At 45.0% G+C, this 24,606-nt stretch overlaps 1 protein-coding gene across 6 annotated transcripts in view; it reads right to left on the bottom strand.

Moving 5' to 3' along the window:
- The window catches only part of GDPD5 (glycerophosphodiester phosphodiesterase domain containing 5), a 173,196-nt gene that overhangs the window by 94,585 nt on the left and 54,005 nt on the right, over positions 1–24,606 (bottom strand). For all 6 annotated transcript variants that reach the window (XM_052812737.1, XM_052812743.1, XM_052812739.1 and 3 more), the window contains exon 2: positions 16,299–16,473. In XM_052812737.1, the coding sequence (XP_052668697.1) occupies positions 16,299–16,415 (117 nt within the window). In that variant the 5' untranslated portion in view covers positions 16,416–16,473. The remainder of the gene's footprint in view (positions 1–16,298; positions 16,474–24,606) is intronic.

Below are 24,606 nucleotides of genomic sequence, written 5' to 3'. Positions count from 1 at the left end.
GTGCTCCCCAGTCTTTGCTATGAGCTTCCCAGCTTCAACCAGCCTTTGCTTAAAGCGGAGGAATCTGGCCTTCACTGCAGGTCAGGATCTGGCCACCTGCACACACGTTCTGCAGGGCTTTTTCCTTGGCCCCACCATGCAACCAGCACAAGGGAAAGGGTTAGGAGAAGTCTGGTGGGGCTGGCTATGACCGCATCGCTGCCGAGACCTGAAGGGGATTCAGAGCAGGCATTACGAGCAAAAGAGTTCAGGAGAATGAAATGTGCACTGTTTGTCCTAGATGCTTGCTCACATATGCTAAGAGCACAGAAGATGTTTTGCTGCCAGCTCCTCCTATTTATTACACGTCTCACAATCTTTGGTGAAGCTCTTGAGCTTCAACTGCTGAAGAAGCAGACTTTACAGGAGACACCCAGCTCCCACTGCAGCGGTGTTCGTCTCGGACACGATTTCTCTGCCCTCGCGCGCACAGCAGGGTGGGAGAGGGGTCAGGAATTCAGATGATGCATGCTGGAGGTTTAGAAAAATCCCAGGGTAAATAATCCCATTACTGAACTCCCAGAGTAAGGAAGTTTTGCAGCTTCCTGAAAACCTGGGCCAGAGGACACAGCCTCACAGAGAAAGGGTCTGCTCTGGTCCTAAACAAAACAGCCACAATCAAAAAAGTGCACCAGTCACACCACCTTTCTAGATACCAACACTCTCTGTTTGAGCAATAAGCTACATGGGGAACGGAGTCTTCCGACGCAGAGTTTTGCTTCCCAAAAATACTTGCAATAAGCACGCATACAAAAAAAGAAAAAATATCTGCTGAACCGCTACAGCCTTTTCCTGGTAAAGGGGGAGGAAGACACAGCCACAACCGTCAGATTCAATTCCCTGAATGAGCACCGCTGCAATAACCCACACACTGTAAGAAAGCTGCAGAGTTTCAGTTTGTGGTGGCTTTTTAATTTAATGGGACTAGCTTGCAAACTACAAAGAGCAATTGCCCCGTAGGGAAATATGCTCTATCTACCCCTTTAATGCAAAAACCAACCATGTGTCTGAAACAGCGCATAGTTTGATTTATTAATAAACGGATTGGAAACTCCAGCAAGGAAATTACTCTCAGGCTGTACCTGTTCTGGGGTGCTGTTGGGGTGAAGGGCAGGACCAGGAACTGTGTGCAGTTCCTCTATGCAGAAACTTGGCCAGACTCCCAGAATAGGAGGCATGAATATGAACATCTGTATTAAAAGGCAGAAAGATATTATTATGCAAAAGCATTTCAGCTTCCAAGCCTTTCTGTTCCAGGACTTCTAGCAGTCTCTCCTTCCAAATTAGGATGAACAGCTGCGATGTATTTGGCAAGCTAACCTCTGCCCTCAATTTAGAAGCTTTTTACATCACAAAATAAAACACATACATTTTAAAAACCAAAGGGACCATTAAATCATCTGGCTTGACTTCTGTACAAGAAAGGCCACTGAATGTCACCCACTTACTTGAATATTGTGCTACAGCTAAACATGGTTTTTAGGCACACTTTTCAAAAAGGCATCTGATGGTTTTGGAGAATGGGAATCCTCAACGTTACCCGCAGTAAAACACAGAGAAATAGATCTGAGTAACACACTTTTGTGAACTGTTAGAGCCTGTTCAAGTAAAATTATGTCCGTCAATGCAAATGAAGACGGTTGGTGCAGACTTTAAACCATTCCTGCAGTATTTTCTAAGGCCACAGAGGACATGTGACAATTCAAAATAGGGCAACCCACTCTCCAAAACAGCAGGCCAAACAGTGCAAGACAATGCTGTTTTGCAGAATAGCATCAAAAATCACTGAAGAGCACTCAGAACATAGCACCAGAACCTACAAGTTAATCCTTAATATGTCCACGTCTGTAGCATGATGCAGTTACCACTTATCTTTAGACATGGCAAGACGTGCCTCATTTAGAGCTATGTCCCACAAATACTTTGTAAGGAAAGCCTGCACGCACAACTGCCAAGAAATTCTGTTTAACAAAAAACGAAAATCAGCTTAAAAGAAAGCAGAGCACATCAGGATTTTTCAGTGTAACCTTCCAAAAAATAAGCCAGTTATGGAAGTTTGCCAGGAAACCACAAGATCTTTCATCAGATTTCTTAAATCCGGGATGCAACTTCTGGTCTAAGCCAGAGACTACTGAGATAGACCAGTCTTTTTGCTGGTCAAGGGGAGGAAAAGCCACCGACTATTTGGGTATAGCATTTGAAATGGGATGAGTGCATATCTAACCCATACTAGGTGGGTTTCTGCTCATGGGCCAGGTGGCAAGCCAGACAGAAGAGAATTCTTAGCCACAGGCTTTCCCATGTGGTACAAGACATTGCCCTCTTCCCAGATGCTCATTTTCAGCACCTGTAGGAACTTAGGAGCTCCAAAACCTGCCACCTCTGCCGAGATTTCTGAGCAAGGCTTGTTACATGGCTCTGTTAATCACAGCTTTACAGTCCCGCAGAAGGACTTGGCTTTTCCCTGCCATTTTTAAACAAAGGACCTTCCCACACACAAACCACCACGTTCCGCAAAGGAGCGCGAAGCTGTCGCAGTAGGGGTGTGTAGTGGGGCCGGGGGAACCACAGCGTGACAAAAACACTTGCTCTTTCATACTGCACTGTCTCTGTGGCTTTCACCAAAGCAATAGGATGTGTCACCCAAGGAAAATAAAAGCAGATGACACACACGCATTGAAAGTTACATCACTTGTGAAAGAAAGTGCACAAGAGCATCCCGCTCCTCAGCGTACCCTGACCTCCAAATCAGTTAGCAGCAGCACAGAGGCAGGAGTCTTATGAAAGGGATGGGAGAGAAGAGGGTATTGGTGTAGGCCTTCTGTTTCCCATTATATCAACATTTCTCCCCTTTCATAAACACATAGGATGGCAGCAGCTGTTAAAAGCAGCTGCCTATTTAACTGTATTTCACTGAAAATTTACTCTGCCCAAATCTTTTATTCTCAATTCTGCATTAATCCAACACCAAAGGGATGAGGTTGAAGGAAAACATGTGTCTTTGGGCAGAGGAATTAGCAGAAACAAACACTGGGCAGGCTTAGCTCTGTGCCTGGCTGAAGCTTACAGCAAATATTTCAACCCCTCGCTCGAGCACCCCTGTACTCAGTTGCACAGAGCTTCTAAAAAGCTCTTTAGCACAGCAGACACCTAGACAGGTTTCTCCCAGATGATGCAGGACATGGGAGAATCTCTCCCAGCTCAAGCCTCACCTTCTCCCTCCAATTCTCCCTTTTCACCCCCCCAAAGCACGCTCTCCTCCCCAACATTCGGCAGCCCATCCCTATTTTGAAACCTTCCCATCCTAAGCTTGCTCTGTCTCCCCACAGCAGCAACCGATATATCAGCTTGTGCCCCACCATCTGCACAGCAGCATCTCCCACCCATCCCAGCTGGCAAGAACTGGGCTTTCCATCACCGCATCTTTCCTCCTGCTGGCAAAGTACCAGCACCCCCAGGGAGCACCCAAATCCACTCACACATCTTCCCTGGAACCTGATATACATCTTGGAAGGGCTATAGCTACAGGACACCACTTTCTTGGACCACCTGTGCTCCACACATGGCTTTGCAAAAAAGTTCAACCTCTTAAGCACAGAGATCTCTCTACTTTCTTTTTTCCCTTCCCTGAAGGCTGCTATTCACAGCCATTTAAAATTAATGCTAAAGTGGTGCCAAGTTTAAATTTTTCTTATAAATATCTAATCCACCGCTGAAAATAAAGCGAGGACACCAACAGGAGACTGTTTGCAAAGCACAGCTCATCAGCAGTCCCCGAGCAGGGCCCTGTGGGAACACAACCTCTTAGTTTCCATCAACATCTTGCATGATTATTTTCAGCCGTTCACAGTTTCAGTGGGAACAGCTGGCTGCGAGCTGGGATGGGGCCAAGCAGTAGTGAAAAGGAGAAGGAGATTGTCCCAGGTGACGGACACATGCTGGGGAAGGCAGGAGACCCCATCTACTCGCAGACTGTTGCTCACATAACTTCCACTTCTGTCCCATCACCTCTGTCCTTATGCAGACACTTAAAAAGGGAATGTCATCACAAGCTAATCCTGCTCCTTTTTATTTCCTCCCTTTCATTCATTTACTCCCACTGGTGCCAGGTTTTCTTCTCATCTAGCTAATTTTTGTGGTCATTTTGGACCCACAAGCATCCTTGATCAACTCCCTCAAAGTCTACTTTTATGAGAGGCAAGGAAATTTCTTCTACTCAAGGGGAAGAAAAAAAGAAAAGAAAAAAAGCCTTCTCCATTGACCAATACACCCTCCCAGGGCATCCAGCCACCCAGCAAGAATACGCTGCAAAGTTGTTCTCCAACATTTTATGCTCTGTCACAGCACAACTGCCCTTGGATCTCTTCCAGGACACCCAGGAATCAGGGAAAGGCACTGGGAAAGCAGACTCAGTGGATCAACCCAAAAGTTCAAACCCAAAAGTAAAGTAAATCACTCAAGTCTGACTGATGGGCAGCAAGGTCACAACCGCTTCCCTCTGGGTGAGAAACATAAACCCTCCTCTGGAAAAGGACCTTGGTTTTTCACCATCTTTGTTGAGATTAGAAGGAGGACTTCAGACACCAAAACAGACCAACAAGTCAAACTTCCATGATGTTAATATTTCACTTCTATCATTTGCTCTCTTCAGAATTCACACATCTATGGCTCTAGACATGGGAAAGACTAAATATCTAAGTAAACAGCAACACATTGAATTAATCTGTGTTAGTGCAGCTACCAACAATGAAGTTTGCACTGGCAGGAGTACAGGTTCCCATTGCCTCTTTTGAAAAAGGAGTTATCCAATTCAATTTAAAAAAGCGCTAACAGCAACTACACAGCTGAGAGGGAAAACATTTGTCTTGGAAAGCAAGCAGAACCACCACCTCATCCCCCCCCTCCTTTTTAGAAGGAATTCAGTAAATATTCTACCTTGATGCTGTATAAGCATTCTTCAGCAACATCTAAAACATCCTTGTGTTATCAACACTGCTTTGGTCACAAATCCAAAACATAGCGCCATACCAGCTACTAGGGAGAAAATTAACTCTGTCTCAGCCAAAACCAGTACAAGGGACTCACAGGGACAGCCTGGAAAGGCTCTCCCATATGGGGTGACAGGTTAAGCCCTGAGTTGATTGAGCATCCAAGTCTTATCTCTCACCCAGCATCTTTTAAACTGGTAAAGATTTTGCGAGAGCGGTTGCACACCACTGTCTTCAGACTAGAAGGACATTGCTGTACCCAGGTGTCCAGGGAAAAGCCCTGGAAAAACCCAACTGACAGAGCCACCAGCTCCTGTTTGCAAAGCGCAGCGCTGGCTCTAAGGGACCATGGCCCAAAAAATCCCTCTTTTCCCATCTCCCACCTGCCTGCCTCCCCACTCTCTCCAGATGCAGCTCCAGTTCAGTGCTGGCTGTTTATAGCCTGAAACACATTTTGCAGATGCTCTGCAGTAAAAACCTTTGACACCTATAAAGCACTATAAATCATAGGGCACGTTAATCACCCAGTCTGAGCCCATAATCCTAACTCGGGCACAACAGTCAATGGGTTTTGCAGACTCCCTCCCACAGGCATTTTGCCTACATCAGGGCTAAGCCAGATTCAGCATTAGTCAAACATCCTCACCCCGACAGTGTTAGGCTGCACCAGACAAGTTATCAAACACTGTGGCTTTCCTAGGGTGTCAAGGACTTGGGATTTCCCATCCTTCAAACAAGCATTACTGAAGTAGGAAACATCTTTCACATGGAACAAGCAGGAATTTACAGAGGCCACAGTATCTAGTCAATGACCGACTATTTATATTGAAGAATGGCTTTGGAGGAAGAACACAACCCAAACCCATTAAGGCTGAAACTGTATTTATTGAATTGACTGTAATTTAGAATGCTGCCTGGCCTTTTGGTCAAGCAGTCATGAATATATCAACTTTCTGGGCTTGTACCTCCATAGTAGGATCTAAAGGTGACCAGCAATGATCTTCTGTAGGCTCATCTAAGCAGGCAATGGCTTCAGCATCAGCCTTGCCCATGGCAGGTTTATCCTAGCCTCTCTAGTCTGAGGATGTGGGTCTCAACAATAAGCAAGATCATGGCAGGTTAAGCCCAGTTTCTGAGGCTAGCACACTGCCCTGCTCCTTGCCAGTCTACCATGGGACTCTTACCCAGCCTAAGAGAGGTCTTGCTCCTTCAGAAGGCCAAAATATGCCATTCCCAGATAGACCCAGTAACATTCCTTGCAAAGTCTGATCTGATGGCACCACACACAGCAAATGCAATTCCTGCCTGGCTCAGCTGACCACAGACCTTCTTTAGGGAATATGCAGTGAAGAGAATGAGATAGGGGAGAAAAACCATGTTATAATGACAGCACAATACCCTGTGTAAATTCAGTTCAGCCTCACAGGCTGGCTGCAGTCACACTTCAGACGAGCTCTTCTTTGGCAGACAGCCTTGGGAAAAATTGAGAGAAATCCTGCCTTTTCATCTTCCCCACCGGGAAGGAAATTCCCACCACTGCTGAAGCTTGAGTGCATTTCAGCATTCAAACGTCAATGAGCAAGACAACATTTGAACAGCACCTGTGCTCCCAGGAGACCCACCTGCAACCCCAGACACAAGGTGAGGTCTGCACTTTTCCCTGACCCCCAGGCATCTCCCACAGCCAAGAGAAACAGATTTCATGACTGAGCAAGACCGCAAACATGGACAGCACAATTCCTGCAAGGCAGCGCAACCATGAGGGCGACAAACCTGAGGGAGTTCAGCAAAACCTGCAAGCAGGAGCCGGAGGCTGGGCAGGGTGAGGTGTCCACAGGCAGCCAGGAGCATCTCAAACCCCTTCCCTGCACAATCATCCACCCTGTGTCATCTCACAGCCTCCCTGGAAAATGAAGGGCTCAAAGGTGAACTTAAAGGATGTTTAAGTGATGTGTAAAGCCCTGAAAACAGGGTAGTTTTGCTTTCAATTCCAAGCATCGGGGAAAATTAAAATCCATAAGAAAAAAAAAATCAATATTTAATCCAACAATTGGATTTTCCTGCATTTAGCCCATCACTCCAACATAATCAGACACATCCATTCATGGGGATTCAGCTCTGAATCACACTGGTCATGTTCAACATGCAGCATCCAATGCCTTAGTGCCCAACCTCAAATCAAACAGGATTGAAAAAGCATCTTTCCATCAACAACTCCCATGTCCTCAGACCTACAGTCATAAACATTAACAAATTGAAACCGCATGGCAAAGGGCAAATTCACCCATCCTCTAATAGTGGTTTTCAGCAAAGCAAGCAATTTCTGGGACCAGTGACCTTTGGCCGTCTGGGGATTAGCACTGAAGACCCAGCAAAGTCCCAGCTCCAAAGCCTATAGTCACACAAATATATCACACCAACAGGGCTTAGATCATCTGTTCAGGTCATTTAACAGCTCTTGCCGAGCAGGAATTACAAGACTCTTTCACTATAAAGTGAATTAATACACATATCACAGACACAGCACAGCAATCCATTATGTCGATGGATCACAGCTCCTCATTTGTCTTTTCACAAAAGGACCCAAAAAAGCATCAGAAGCCTCAGTTCAAGGCCTCATGATGTTTTTAACCAGATGGACCATCTTGAATCATTCACATTTCACTTTAAGGGAATAAATTTTAACAGCAAACGCCCAATTCATTAGGAAGGGTTTGATATCTCATTTATACTGACTTACAGCTACATGAGCAGCAAGATACTTTAAAGGCAGGGAGAGACATTACAAGTATTAGATATTCCCCCCACCTCCCCTCCCATATCTATACAGTTCAGACACCTTGCATTTATTTAAACAGAGGATTAGGAGATGCGCTATGTAAAAACACCATCTCCGAAAGAAAAGCAGCAGTGCAGCTCCTCCAGTGCTGCTGCTGCTTTCTAACGAGCATGTTCAGCTGCCCCATGGGCCATAACAAACCCACTGCCTTCACCTCTCACACCAGGGCATCTGCACAAAGCATTTATTCAAATCATAAGGGGCAATTTGGTTTCTAATCTCCGTTACAGCATCTCTCCAATTTTTCCTGCTAAGTGAGCACTGCTGATGTTTTGATGATGCTGCTTGCAGAAAGGACAGGGAGATGCATCTGGCTCTGGGCATTTTTGTATTTCTCCACTGCTCTTACACATGCCCCAGCAGTCCCCATCTCTTTGCTATGACCACAACATGCCCATACGAGAACATGTTTTGATAGCTCAGCAGCAGCCAACGCATGCCATACCACACAGCATTTATAATGTACCAGTTATGCTGGTGGTGTCACCCTCGATAACACATCAGCAGTATTGTGAGCAGAAATTAGGAGTAGCTGTGCTCCTTGCTGGGTTGCTTTAACTGCTCTGTGCAACCACTTGTCAGGTGGTAGGAAGAGGTAAAGTATCAGCTAACATATCTTCTGCCTTAAACGTGTCTGTAGCTGATCAATGGACTGAGAGCACCTTTGTATTATCCAATTTTAAAAAAAAGCTACAAAGCAAACACACACGTGTTCAGCAAGTCTTGCACTGCAGTATCCCAGATGGGACATGCTGCATCAGAAGGCAATAGATGCATCCATCGAGCCTTTTCTTCCCCAAGTACCAAAATCTGGATGCTTGTCATGGAAACATTGGCATAGCCATAACCATCCAAGGAGGAATTCAGAGATAGAAGCCTCAAAGCAAATTATCAGGGTGAACATCTCACAATCTAGAGCAGAGCACCTGAGGTCATTTTTGGTTGCTATTTTGGCAACAGGTGCAACTTCCAAGTCTCAGATCAGCTTTTCCAGCACAGGGAACACCACGATGGGCTGCAGCTTCCTCCCATCTCTTCCATCAGCCCCCTGGAAACCCTCAAACTCTGGCCCAGTCTCTCTCAAGAAACTCACTCCAGTAATAGGTGAGAAATCAGTGCCCTCACAGCCAACTATCTAAGCCTTTAAAGTTTCCTCCTTCAGCAGGGCTTTATCTTCAAGAGCTCCAAGGCACCAACCACATCTGCTATCAGCCTTTCTTCTTCCCCAAGCTGAGCACGGCAAGTTTGAAGTCATCGCTTTCCAAATACTTTCTAGGAAAGGCTTGGCTAAACCCCCTGATAACATGTAATGAATTTCCTGGGAAGCAGAGGCAGCCTAGACTTCTGTCTGGAAACCAAAGATAAAGGGGGGAAAAAAAAAAAGTATAAGAGCCATCTCCTCAGGCTGCTGCTGCTGGAGTAAGGACAAAAGAAACGTGGAGATTTCTTGAATATCAGAAACAGGACAAGTCCAGTTTTGTCCCGACTTGTCTGGGGATCTTTAAAGGGTTTGAAGGTCCCTTTTATGCCTATATCCTTCCTTAACTTTAAGGTGTTGTTCCCATCTTCTTCCCCCATCCCCTCGTCAAGAGCCCAAAGCCTCTTTTTCCTGCACGGACAGCACTTGGCCACCAGTCCCCAGATCTACTTGCCTACACAGACTACAGACACACTAATTATTCAGCCCTGTTTTAAGCTGTTAAGTCAAGGTTGGTTTTCAGTGCAACCCAGGATGAAAACTGGAGGTGGTAAAGGTCCATCCCTACAATCTTCTTTTGGATTGCTGTTCTGGTTTTGGAGCTTCACCAGCCACTTAGGGACTTTCTGGGGCATTTTATGTGGGTTTCTTTAGGCAAACAACCTACTGACATTCAGTAATTCTGAGCTCACCTTCCACGATTACTTTTTAAGGCAACACAATGCACACAGTTGCTTCAAGGAGGACAGGAGAAGCAGCATCTGCTATGTCTGCACCTGAAAAGGTGCAAGAGCAAACAGGAGGAAGGAGGGATGACGGGCTCCAACGATGTAATTTTTCACCCAGATAATTAGTACAATGCCTAAAGAAAAAACAGTCGGAGGGAGCACATCTGGCAGCTATAACAAGGAAATGCCACAATCTGAATAAAACCCTGGAGGCCCGTAATGTCAGAAAAGTCACAAGGCACCTTTGTGTATCCGAGAGGGGCTGGCCTGGCCATTTATCACAGGGAGCTTGCGCATGGATCGCTTCAAAGTTTCTGAATAAAGTAGTAATGACAAAGCATTAGAAATTCTCTAAGCCATTGCTATATGAGCTAATCAATCACCTATAAAAAGGTCAGCCCCGTCCAGGGGCCACTTATAATATTACCCAGAGCCTGAATTCACAGGCAGACAAGTTAAAGCTGCAGCGAACACAACTATGACCCACCAAGTTAGCTGTGATTCCTGGTGGCATCGGCCACAGTGCCACACGAGATGCTGTTCCTAGCTCCTCACCTCCAAACCCATGGGCAACAGCCAGTGCCATCAGGAAGGCCCTAAGCACATTCACAGGTACCAGGGAGCAGTGTCCGTGTTAGGATGATTCTTGGGATTCAAAATTCATCAATGCTGGCCACCACCAAGTCATCTCACAACAGCTTGAGTTCCGTGCCTCGGTTTACCCAGTTACAGATTAAAAAAAAAAAGCTGGCAGAGGGATTTATGCCACTTCACACACAAAACATAGGAGGGTTTGGTATTTTGCCTGAGTATTAGCAATTCCATTTATTAACACTGGAACGCTATACTGAGGAGGGAAGGGAGGTATCTGGAGAGTGCTGAGCAAGAACTGGCTGGCTTGGGAAATTCTCAATTCCCTCCCACTTCAACATGCCCATCTGCTGCAGAGGCCTCAGGTCAGGAAGGCTGAGGCCCTTTGCCAAGCCCTATTAAGTTTTTATTGCACTAAATCAGAGCAGCCCCAGGAAGGTGTTGAGAACACATCTCGGTATTTTCCCCAGCAAAGCTATAAAAGCCTGTTTATCAAGAGGGACGGTGAATGAAGCAACACTCCTGGCCCAAGGTGCTTCCAAAGAGCCTGTAATAATTAGCTACTGCCGCCCTTCTAATGATCAGGTACCAAAGACTCTCAACCCGCAATCCATCAGCGCATAACATGGCAGCTCCTGAGCTCCACAAACTGTGGAGCATCTGCTGCTGGGTTCAGAGGAGCTGATGCACTCGCTAGACAAGGCATTGCTCCGGGCTTGACAGCTCTTCACTGATGGGAGCAGCAAGCCTGCAAAGCTACAGCAATGAGGAGACATCTCCGCTACAATTACTGAATATTACTGTCAGAAGAGGACGGAGGCAGAAGGGGAAAGGTTGCAGCAGCTACTTGTAGGACCAGAGCAGCCATGTCCCAGATGGGGAAGAGATGACCTGCAAGGACACGCGTTTGGGGAGAGGACAACAAAAAAAGAGCAAGGACACTTACTGGCACATAGAAATGGAGTCTAAATACAGCAATGGGGAAATGCCACACAACGGCAGTGCTGGAAGCAAGGCTTCAGGAGTAGCTCTCCCGACATCAGAAGCTGATGGGCACCAGCAACCAGCATTTCCAAGCTCTTGGGCCAGGTCCCTGTGCTGCTCCCATCAGCAATTAATGGGGATCTCTGAGAAAGGAAGGGTGGCAATGCCTTGGATGTGTAAAAACGAGCTTTAAAAAATATGAGGCTTCTGGGAGGCACAGGGGCTTTAAACAGGCTATGTTCATATATGCCTCAGCCCTACAAAGCTACACTGAAAGATGGTAAGAAGGATTTTTTTTTTAAGCTAGATTCTGAACAAGTTGTGTTTTTAAGGACAAAAACACATCAGTGTTATACCCAAAATCCAACCCATGTTGCATTGGCCATCAGTCCTGACCACCCCCAAAGCTTTCAAAGAAATCCACTCCTGAGCTTGGACATGCATCTCATTAGCTCCAGTTTCACCATCTTTCCAGATTCTTAACAAGGGTTTGGTTTATTAGATGCTCAGGTTAACACCTGTGGGATCAGAGCATTCAGGAAGCAGTGGGATTTCTGTATGTATAAGATGTCATCACTAATACTGCTCCTTTCACTCACACCACCTCAGGGGTGTTTACAAGAGAAATGGGAGGAAGAAAAGAGAAGTACCATGAAGTGCAACATTCACAGAAAGCTCATGAAGAGACGTCCATTTAAATGTTGTAGATGACATTGAAGAGCAGAAAAAAAAAATCACAGGGATCTCGCAGTTTCAGTCACCTGGGATCCAAAGCTGCTAATTTTGGGTTCCTTCCCAGGTGATGATGGCCCTTCTTACTGCACCTAACCAAACCAGGCACCTATCCTTGCCTATTCTTGGCAATTTTCTGGAGGAAAAGATAGTTTTGTAAATGTGGGAAGCGTCCAAGGGAAATGGGGGAGACAAGAAGAGTTCCCAGTCACATTTTGTCTGCCTCAACTTTTATCTCAGAAGGTTCATGGTTGGGAAGTACAGCATCAGCTGTGCCTGCTGCTAAGCAGAGAAGCCAAAGTCCTTTGCAAATGGTGATAGTATTTTATCCTATTTGACAGGGAACTAGAGATAAATAAAATAAAGATCCCTAGATTTTTCAATACACAGTAACTGCAAAAATAACCAGCCAGCCAATAAAAGTGCCACCTTCTGTTTGTTGCATAGATGAAAAATGATCATTGCCATTTTCTTCTACAGAATATCTCTTTCCCCACTCCCACCTAGGATGATTTCCTAGGTGTGATATTTGCTGTGTACGGACAACGTGGTTTTGCAAGCAATAAAAAACCAAAAAACCTGAACAAAACCAGTTCTTAGATTTAACTTCATGTTTATACAATGCAACCCATCAACATCTCCCATGTGAATACTGATCCTGCAACATCTCTGGATGGATTTTAAAAGATGCTGCAGCCAGCGCTGGACTCTACCCCGGGAGCAAGAGCTATTCTAGTGTCATAACACCCAGCAGCAGTTCATTTTGGGTGAAGCACACAAGCTGTGCACAGAGCACTGTGTTTATACACTGCAATTAGCAGTGCCGCGCTCTGTGTTTAATTGCTGGCAATCCATCAACAGGATCGTGGTATCTGGGAGCTGCCTTGGAAGCTGCCATCTGAACTTCAGACCTCTGAAAGCCCGTACGGCAACTACAAGCCCAAGCTTATTTACCCACAGTTTCTGTGTTCAGGGCAATAGAGCCCTGTTAAGATGATGCACTGACTTCATAAGAACTACCTCGGTTGAATACCTGACGAACAAGCTGTAGTTAGATCACAAATTGCTTCCTCACACCAGCCACAGATTATAATGGTCTGAATCTCAGTAAGACCATTTCTTCTTTTTTATATGCCTTTCATTAAAAATTTAAAAAACATGAAAGGGGGTCTTGCCATTAAAGCTGAAGGCACACAATAGAAAAAGGAATTTTTCAGCTGTTCAAAATTTAAAAAGGAGACCAAATGTGCAGGTTGGGTGCCTTCAGCCCCCCTCCTCCATTCTCAAAAGGTCAGAGGAAAGCAAGACAATTACAATTCTAGCAAGCAGTCTCCCAAAAAACTTAGAACTCAAGCTTACAATTAAAACTCATTTTCATGTAAATTTTTAATGTGTAGTAGAAAGCCTGATCCGCATATATTTGGGGGGGAAGGAGAGGAAGCATTAAAACTCTGGCTGTTGAGCTGCAGCACAATTCAGAAGAACATTCACAGTTATCAGCAGATTTCAAGGACTCGAGGTTGGGTCATAACCCAAATTTAAGTGAAGGCCTTTTATTCTAGAAAGTTTGATTTTTTAAAAAGAAAGCAGATAACCATGCTGGAGCCTACACTAAAAAAAGTTGCTTTTTGAATACATGCCTTGCCTTCTGATAATTACAGGGTATAAACAAAACATGTACATACCCTATTCCTTCCTTCCCAGGTAGCTCTAGATTTTTGCAAGACTTAAGACCTCTCAAGTATGCCATACACCTTTTTATAGAAACCATGCTCAGGAAAACATGTATTATACTACAATTGCATCTACTCCGGTCTTGCAGTGGGCTGAGTTTCTCTAGGGTCAGATACAGGGCAATACAATAGGTATTACCATCAATATGCCACTGCCTTTGTGTAAAGCAAATAGGCACCTAAATTATGGTATGGTATTTTCCTGGTTAATCTTTCACAGATACACCCAAATACTGTGGCTGGATATATATCAATTGGCTGGAGCCAATTAGCATATGTAACACCTCCTATCCCAATCCAATACCTTGGGATCTTGGCAAGTTCTCACACACGCCAAGTCCTCTCACGGAGACCAGAGATCACTAAACCCCAATGCTGGGAGCACCTTGTATCTTGGGGTAAGTCCATCCCTGCTTCGGAGCTTCACTCAGCTGCAGAGATTGGAGTTTGCCATACAAGTGGTCCTGAATTTAAGTGATACCATGAAACCCTCTCCCACCCCATCTGGAGAGGCAGAGGGATGCCAATACTAGTTTTCAGCCCGTAGAAGTTACCTTGCTTGCACAAACAGCCAAGGACTATTTTGCAGCTAAAAAAAAAAAAGAAAAGAAAAAAGTTTCTCACTCATTTTACATATATCCTAGAGATCACACCCATTGTCTGCAGATGCACATGCAAATAGACCTGTCCAACAGAGGACAATTTGCCTTCATTTGCATTTTCCCCCTCCAAATACAGTGTTACAATCAAGCTCGTTCCAGCACTAACACCTGCAAGGCACTTCATTGACAGCAAGATGGGAACAGATTCTTCATACTTTGGTTTTGCATAGCCTGTAGCTCATTTTAGACTTTCTTCTCTTCCTCCTGCAATAGCTGTTTTCTCCATTTCTGTATTCAACAAAGTGGAAGTTGAGGCCTCATGTAGACCTTAAAAAGCCCAACTCAGACTGGACATTTTTAAGCCTAGCTCAGGTACCTTTAAACACAACAAATTCCTTTCTAGCACTAGAAAAACAATTGAAATTACAAGTAGAATTGGAAGGCTGCCACTAATATTTTTTTGGTAAAATAAATCACTGCAAGCAGAGTCAGCTTTCACTGACAAATTAAGTCAATGGCAATTTTTCTATGGTTTTTTAGCTACGAAGCATAATGTTCTGGTTCACAAGGCATACGGAATTAGGCATTTTGAGTATTTAAGTACATGCACAGATGCCAAGACATTACATCCCACTGTTTTCCTGACAAAGTCTTAAAAACCCACCTACACCCACCACTACGGATGTGCCCGGGTATTTGCCCAAAGGAAACTTCTGCTGGCTCAGAAGCAGTCACTCTGACCAAGCTAGCCAGACTGAAAGCAGAGGAAAACCAGCACAAACATTTCTACTTTGCAAAAGGAAATTTGTTTTACGCTGCACAAACGCAAGCCATGACTTTTCAATTCACATGGGAGCTCCTGGCCAAGCTGCACCACCAACAATCGATGCAATTCAGAACCAGGAGCATTTTTGGCATGGGATCTGCTGCCCAGAAGTGTTTTCTCCTTAACAGCCTCTTTTCCAGAGGAAAGGCACTCCACAGCCAGGAAGATCCCTGGTTATAGACTTAAAAATAAAACAGAGAAACTAACTGTCACCGGAGCAAAACTAAGCCCTCAAAAAAGCAATGAAAGGATCTCCTGGGAGCACTGCCAGAAGAAATGAAATTTAAGTTTTGGGTTGGGGCTTTTTTTTATTTCTTTAAGTAGTAAGCATGCTAAAAAAACCCCAGACAGCATGAGAGCACAGAAGAACAGTAATACACAACCATTAGCCAGAAGATGTAATGGGACAGCTTTGACAGCAGTTTTTTCACACTTCTTCCTATAAACACGTCAGTCAGGTCTCACGAGACCCCATCTCACAGCCCCAAACAACAGGGAAAGCACAAGTCCAGCCCTGCTGCCTGGATTCCCTCTGTCAGAGCTTTTAAAAACTGCATTTATCCAGGGGAGGAAGAAGTCACCTCTAACAGCTGTGCCGTTTATTACCAGCTAGTTCTCACCTCTTGCTGCCTTTCCCTACCTACAAACTTTTTTTCACATGCACAGAAGCTAGAAACTAGGCAGAAACGCAGGTCCGACGCATTCAGCCAAAGAAACACAAGCACACCAATAAGACACAGAGCAAGGAGCAAAACAGAAGTCTGCCTCAGCACCAAAAGGAAAATACGGACAGATTTGGCCAAACCCATACCACTCAATCCCTTTGAGAACCACGACCAACTAACCATGCCCCTCTGCTACGTCAACCACATGGTGAGAACTTCTCACTGACCTCCAAGCCACAGGGCCAGTGGTTTCCATGATCTATCCAAGCCAACAATAAAAAAAAAGAAAAAAAATCAAATATCCAGCCCTTTCAACCAAGATCCACACCCATCCCAAAGTCACTAGGAAGAGGTGACGCGGTCAACTACCCACCTTGGTGGTGTCGTCATGTGACCGCTGGTACCGTTTCCAGCGGCAGCCGTAGATCCCGGTCAGACAGGACAAACATAGCTGCGGCTCGTAGTACTGCAGCGGTTGGTGTTTAACCATGCTCCTTCCAGCCCCTCAGGAGCGAGGTATCAGAAATCCATCAGGTCCTGGGAGCGCCCTTCAGCAAGAGGAGAAAATAAAAGGGGGTAAAAAAAAGGAAATTAAAAGTGCCAAGCAATATTTCAATATGTTAACAAGCAATTTAATAATTAACCATGTCCTCTGGCTATTAAGAGAGGAGGAATGATAATCAGATCTACTCCCAGCCCTGCCAACATCTCCAGCTTGTTACTCAACAAGACCAAGAAGTTTAATTAGTTTGCAAGTTTTATTTCCTTGTGCAGTTTCTCCCACACCGCTAAAAGCAAATGTATTCATAGGAGCTATCAGTAAGAAAAGCCACACAAGGACAAGAGCAGTAGATAGATTATTTACAGCCCAGATGATTAGATTTTTATGAATGATTGAAATGTAAAGAACCATACCCTCCACAAGCACAACCTTAAAATTGATTCAGAGACCTCTGCAAACTTGAAACCCAGCCAAGGTAAATCAGTTTATCTTGAGCATCCTATGGAGTCTGCAAAACAGTCCCAGATGAAGAGCTAACACTTCTGTGCATGCTGGAAGAGGCAGGTATTACCCTCTCCCTTTATATGCTTCTCCAACAAGGGCTCACAGGGATGCAGAGCTGGTTGCAGCCTTCACCCAGGAGAAGGATCCCCTCTCCACCAAACAGCCTTCTCTCCCAAAGGACCAGACTGACTCCGATGCAACTGCGCTATTTGCCATGCGTGGGAACATCACTGTTTCAAGGGAAGTACTCCGCTCCATCGGCTACAGGCTTTGTGCGTCACAGGGTTTTGTTTTGGTTTTTTTTATATATATATTTAGATGCTTGCTTTTGTCTCTGGCGAGATTCGTATCAAGAACAGACCAAGTAATCATACGCTCTTACTAATTCATAGAGTCAGCGTTCGGGGATGGGAACCTCAAAGCAAGTATTTGCCAGTCTGGTGACATCATGCTGCTCTCAGCTGTACTTAACTCCCACCTGGGGTTTTCCACAGGTTCCTGGTACACACGTGTACACCCACAGCCCCACACATTGCTGTTGCGTGGATAGTCGGCGCGCTACAAGCGATGCTCAACAGCAGTTGAGCTTGCAAAGTCCTCAGCTACCTTTCCAGAGCGTGCAGTTTCACGCATGCTACGTGGGCAGTCGGGAAATTGCACCCTCTCTAGGGTAAACGCTTCATTTCCTTATACGCAGGATCCCCAGTGCTCAGGTCTTGCAAAAAGCTATGGCAGCTGCGAGCAGCAACATCCTCACTGGCATCAGCAAAGCGTGACAGGGCTTAAGGAGATAACCTAGCCACCTAAGAGCCTTTCGTTGCCACATCCCATGGAAGGAAGCCGCCAAGGATGGGGTTGGCTGTTTTTCATTACAGCCGATGCATAAGGGGATGCCGCAGGCATTGCAAACGCTGCGGCAGAGTCTAGAAATGTCAGCGAGGACACAGACAGCTCAACCCTTCCAGCTTCTGTCCTTCTTTGTGCCCGTTGACGCTCTGTGCTTCATGCTGACAGCCTAGGACAGCCCTGTGCTGACTTTCTCTGACCAGGACTCATCATCCTGGAGGCAGACAGATCTTGCTAGTCGGTCGTTGTGGTTTCAAAGCCCATCAGACCGTTACCGTGCTGTCTCCAGAGCCCACAACCCATAGGTCCTCTGCCTTTCTCTTACACAAACCCACAAAGTGTAGCTTTGTCCTTTCGACAAACCTCTCTCTAATGCTCTGGGCGCTGCTCGAGGCATCGACCCAGGCAGAAGACGTGAGACATGCAGGACTTGCATATCTGTTTGTAGCTGGCCCAGATCCCCACGTGGTTTTGTTCATCCCCTCAGGGAGGACATGCAGGACAGAGGCACGAACACATCCAGTTTGAAACGGGAGCTGTTTGCTGATCATGTCACCCCGTGCTCTCCCAGCTCATCTGCCCCCAAGCGCTGCCGTGTTACCTCCATGGCCTCATGCTTGAGGTCACCTCCCTGCCTGCGTTTCATCTCTTCTCGTGCTATTTATAAAGCTCAGCATTAGTCACTGCACAAGTTGCCTCCTATCTTCAGCTTTTGTCTGCTGCAAGATTGTACCTACAAAATGAGTTTCCCCGGTCTGCCTTCCCCACGCGCCGGCAGCATACTGCGGGCAGAAACAACTGTCAGTTAGAATAGGGCAGAAACACCGAGGGCATGCAAAATTAGATGCTATTTAAGGGTCTTGGACAAAGCCCTAATCTCTGCCCTGAAGATGCTAAACAGCAAGTGATGTACAAGATGTTGTGGGACATAAGCAGGATGTAAAAGTTATGTATTGCCTATTAACAACTCCACTGCCGAGCCCCATATTACCATCCTAAAAACCTAGTAGGCTACAGTTATGAGAAATCCTTCACGAGTTAACCTCCAAAGGAGAGCATCTCTCCCAGTTTCCACCTCTTCCTGCTTTAGTCAGGCATGGCAAGAGGGCAGACAGACCACCTCTATCTCTAAAAGCTTTGACCACATATTTTATTTGCTAGCTTACAAGAATTGTGTTGCAAACACAAACACAAGCGGCACACTCGAGCATTTCATCACTCCAGTCTTCTGGAAAGGCCCTAGCTGTTTTCCAGCCCAGACGCTCGGAGAAGTGGTGCTGTACACCAGCCACACACATACAGAGCATCAAAGCTGGCAAACCCTGACTTTTCAAAAAGCAATCCAGATCATCTGAAGTGGTAGGAGCCTAGGAGCAGAGGCTGCCCTTCGGAAATAATATAACTCAAGTTATGGATCCATCATTCCATTAACAAAGTTGAATCTCAAGCACTTATTAAAGCTCCTAGCAGAAAATTCACAACTCACAGGAGGCAACAGATAAGGGGAAGGGAAGGGAATGGGGCAAGTTTGGGCCAGCCCCACCAGTTAGCAGGTACATGAAGAGTTCTCATCTCAGGGCTATCACCAGGACCCTCAATTCAACCGCTCAAGATACAAACATCACTCTCACGACCGCATATCCAAAGCCATCTGTTAAAGGCATGAACTTTGCTGCACAACCAGAGATAGTGGAGGCACGAAAGCCTTTTCAAACTGCATAGCTTTAGTAAGGTACGAGTGCACTTCAGAGATGTGGAGGGACCAGCAATCAACCCTTCCCCCCTGGAAAAAAATCCTACTAGGAACACCAACAGCCAGGGTAGATGCAAAAGCTTTGAGTTTATTGTCCAGTTCTGAAGAGGATCTACCAACCTCCCACAGAAGCATTTAACCCAGCATCTCCCAATCTCCTGGCAGAGTTCAGGAGGAACTTTTCAGTACAAAAGGGGAACCCAAAAGCACACCTGCCCACCAAGACCATCACCAGAAAGCACTGCTGGAAGGCTTTAAGAACAGCAGAATCTACTAAAAACAACCAAGAGGATAAAAATTACAAGCTAGGGAAAAATACAGCTGAAAAGGCTCCATAAGCCACCAAGAGAAGCTCCCACCCTGGTTCCTCTCACTGAACCCCAGCACAAGCAGATCCTATGGAAGCCCACAGATTCAGGCTGCTCTCCATAAAAGCAGTCAGGAGAAGCACAGAGAAAAGAAATCCAACATGAGTTTCAAGAAAAACCATCCCTAAACGCAGTTGAATTGCACGAGGCACAACCTACAAGCCTAAAATCATTCCCTCTTCTCTATGAACATCATGAGCAGATGCACAAAAGTCCACAACAGGAAAACACAAAACACAGCACCCATCCTCCCCACCACACGCAGACACCTGAGTAGTAACAAGAAATGCAGAAAGAGACTGAAGCACAGCAAGAAGATGCTGCTCAAGAGAAACCACACTGATACCATCTGTCCGGAGGTCCTTGCTTGGCCAAGATCATAGGCTGAATACTTCTCCTGCTTCCAGAAATGGATTTAACGGAGAGAAGCAGAAATTCCGTACCTTACAATCACCGTTCCCATGACATCTACAGCTTTGAGGTGGAGAAAGCAGGCTATGAATGATTCAAACCTCTGCTGGTTAGCATTACATACAGAAATGAAAACAGGAAGCAAGACAACATACATTAATTATTCAAATTCAGCAACGTGCACCAGAAGGGGGAAAAAAATTAAATAGAAAACACAAACCCACATAAGCTATGAACCTTGACTTTAAAGATGCATCATCTGCAAAGGCTACAAACTTCTTCGAGCTGAATAACTGAGTTTGCCAGCCAGCTTGCCCAAAAAGGGGAAGCAGGGAATAGTCCATCTGCAAATACAGCAGGAGCATTTTCTGAAGGCTCCAGGATGCCTAATTAGCACACAGTGAATTCCTGAGACACTGGACTGTAGGTATCCGTTACAGCCTGTGACACATTATTCCTTTCCAAACAGCTTTGGAGTTAAAAAAAAAAAGGCAAGAGAGAATTCAAGCTGCAAATTTAAAAGGGAAGCTCTCTGGGGACATCTGCCCTAAAAATTTGGATTTTTGTCTATATGAGTTAACTCCTCCATCCCTGTAGCCTTTCTGAGCAATACTCAGAAACCTGGAGCAGAGAGGGAACAGAGCAATCAAGACTGATTGTTAAACCATCTCAATGCCATCATTTTAGCAAAGGGAAGAGCAACAGCATGAGTCCTGAAGTGCACCGAGTAAATAATGTGAACAAAGCCATGGAATAGCAGGTTTAATAGCATCTAACCCTTTCACAAGGCTTGGTACAGTCCAAGCCTTCCCCTCTAATCCCCCTTCAAGTTTTTTTCTATCAACCCAGTTTCACGCAGGTCACACTGATCTCATTCAGCATCTTGGGACAAATCTTTTAATAGCCCAGAGACAAGCAGCTTACTGCGCATCCAGCGACACTACCGACAGCTCTACTCTGAATACCTGCATGGTTTGGTCAGGGTGGTTTGGGGGAGCTGGGAGCTATGGGTTCCTGCCTGCCTTACCTTGACCTGCTACCTCCAGCCTTCTTCCAAATACCCTAGGCTGGTTCAGTACAATAAGCACATGACTTCTTGCTTGAGCCTGCCAAGGGCTCTTAAATTGGATCAGCGCATACCAAAAAGAACCAAAACATAGCCAAGGATGCCTTGATGCACGCTTATGAATCCTGAAGTCCAAGGAGATGCTGGAGTGTGCAAAACCCAAGTACTTGGGGAGAGGAGGACACACGTGGTCTTCTACAACATCTCCATCCATCAAGATGTGGCTAGAAAGACCCAACGAATGGAAAGCGTAGGCTTTCCTTGAGGAGGCTCCCATGGTTTCAGAGGAGCAGATTTCTTTGGAGAGCACAGGGGACAGCAGAAAAACGCCATCACAGCCATACCTCCACATCTGGAGAGGCCAAAAGGCCATCGCAGCAGTGGGACATTCAATAGCCAAGCAGGCCTCAAGCACACAATGTGCAATCTCTCAATAATCAGGCCCAAGGAAACTTGCTCCACTTGCAATGCAAATAAATGCAGCTCCAAGGCTGTTTGAGATTTATCTTTTTTTTTTTTAGCTAACCCATTTTAAAAGAGCTTTGACAGATTCTACCAATTTCCACATTAAAAGAAGTGTTTTTCCTCTCATTGGTGACTCATGGGATCACTGTTTATCAAGAATCTCTGTATAATTTCAACATCTCCGTCTCTTATTAAAACTGCTATCAAGCTAGTTACACTTAAAATCTTGTTAAACAAATAGTTACCTATACAGATTAGGTGAAAACATCACTGATAACCAATTATCCCTATTGATATTCTTGTAAGTGTTCTTGTCAATTGTTTTCCTAATTATACTGGAAAAACCTGATTTTCCTTAAACACTTTCTAAACAATAGAAGTTAAGCTCTTCCAGAGCAAACCCTCCAATTCCATAGGCAAAAAAGAAATCCTTTCTCTTGCCCAGCAAGGACTGAAATGATTTAAAGCATTAGAAGGAACTGATCTAAATTCTTGTGACTTTCACAGACTTTTCATGGTTTTCATAGCAATCTTTTCTTTAATATACTGAACTAATCCAAACCAAAGTAATGCAATTTCACTCTCCCCGACTTGGAAGATGGAAATGGAAGAGGGACAATATCCCCATCTGTTTAATAACAGAAAAACTTGCAAAGGGATGTTTGCTACAGCCGTTCCCACAGGAGGCAATCTATATGCGCACACACACACTGAGCAGTACTTTCCACATTTTGTTGGCCCAGACCCAGAACATCTCAACTTGCACGACCAAGATTTAATTTCAAGGCGGGAATGGTAAGAGAACACCCCAAAGCCATAAAGAGCCTCAACTGCTTAGATGACGCATTTCGGTGATGGAAGGTGCCCAAGTAACAGCTGTGATGGCCCCCTGATTGCTGAAGACCTCTTGATGACCCAGTGACATTATTCTTTCTTGCTTATGCTCTGCTCTGGAAATGGAAATTGGGTTGGGTGAGAGGTCTCCCTCCCACTTTTCCCAGGCTACAAACATTCAGTTTTATACAGATAACACTGTAGAGTCCCTGCACAAATAAAAGCAGCAGATGCCTTAAAATGCCAGTTACTACCTAAAATTTTTCCCTGGCAAACAACAAAGAAGATAATCTGAAGCAAAGTGTTCCTCTCCATGTGCATTTGTGCATGGAAGTGGAACCTTTTGGATGAGAATTGAGGCAGGAAAGCACACAGTGGCAAAACACCCTTGTTCTAAAAGCCAAGTGCTGCTGCCCCAGTGACAGAAAATAGGAGGGGAACAAATAAAATTAAAAACAAATATATTAAAAAAAATTTAGAGGTCTACAGGCCATGTCTTGATCTATCAGACAACTCTTACACCTCTGAAGGGGAACATCACTGTCTCCCTGATGCCTGGTGACGCCAAAACCCTATGACTACATCCTAATCCAGGGAGACAGCCTGCAGAGCCGCTTTGATTCACGAAGTAGCAAGTAATGACCCAAATAGTCAGGATCTGGCTGACGTATAGCCCCTATGGGTCTGACCTGTTGTTTATTGTTCTTAAATTTTTAAGAAAATTAACGCTTTGAAACTAGGGCAGCATGTAGTTTGGGGGTTGTACATTTCCAGTTAATGAAAATTCAGACTTCAAAAGATAAACACTTCAAAGGGATTACAAAATAAAAACTTAGACTTTAATCTCGCTAAATAAATAAGCACAGTACATACTAACGCCCTCTGCAATCTAGCTTCTTAATGTTTTCCACAAACTAAGGGCATATTGGGTGCCTAACATTTTAAAAGAGTTGAAGAAGCGGAAAAAGGACACCGGAAAAACCTGTACAAACTTCTTGCAGAGCAATAATCAAATGCAATCTCTGCTTTCTGCACAAACCTTTGCAATAAAACCTTGCAAGTCAAGGCCTCGGTGCAGCTCTGAAAACCCGACATCTGCTACAGTCAAAGCTGTTAAGAGCCACCAGGTTCTCTCCCTCCCAACCAAGCCAGGAAGCAACCAATACCAGTTACACAGATCTTTTTAATATTAGTAGGACTGTGCTGCATTTTTGTCTGTGATGGCAGTGGTGGTAGGTGGTCACACATTGCCTGACTTCAGGTTGTACCTGCACTGGCAGGTCGCAGCAGAGTCCTTTCCTACAAGCATGCCCTCAAGGAGATCCCATGTTGCAAACTTAGTCCTAGTAAGAAAATTCCCCATTTAGTTCAATTTCTATCTAAACAGCAGTTTGCATCAAAAAACAGCAGGAACAAGGTTCTGCAATAACCCCAGGTGCCAGCTATGATGTCCAAGGCAAAGATCAACTTATTTTCTTTGTCTTGGCAAAGAGCACTAGGGATGGACAAGGCACAAACAATCCAGTTCATGCTCAGTTCAGATTCTTCTTGGAGAGATATTCAGAAATGGAGACCTAGCTGATAACAGATGAAAATGGACAGATACATGCAAGGAACCCCATGAGTTATGCCCACCTGTTTTCTAAATGACTGTTCACTGGAAACCAGTGCAGCCATTTCAAATGAGTTCTGCTTCATGCTCAGAAATTAGAAAGCCAACAGAAAGTTGGACGTAGGTAGAAAAGCCATGAGGACACTCCACATACTTACCTGGGATACTGTCTTGCCCAGACAGCTCCAGAATCAGAGAAACAAGAAGCAATGTAGACCAAAGATTTCTGCACAAAGGAGACTAAAGTCACTTCAGACTATGAAATAACAGGCGATAAATAAGACATCCAACATCTCTCAGGCTTCCCTAGTTGGAAAAGT

This window comes from Harpia harpyja, chromosome 17, assembly GCF_026419915.1.
Source record: "Harpia harpyja isolate bHarHar1 chromosome 17, bHarHar1 primary haplotype, whole genome shotgun sequence".
Lineage (NCBI taxonomy): Eukaryota > Metazoa > Chordata > Aves > Accipitriformes > Accipitridae > Harpia > Harpia harpyja.
The sequence above is the reverse complement of the archived record's forward strand: the minus strand, read 5'-3'. Positions and strand labels throughout refer to the sequence as shown.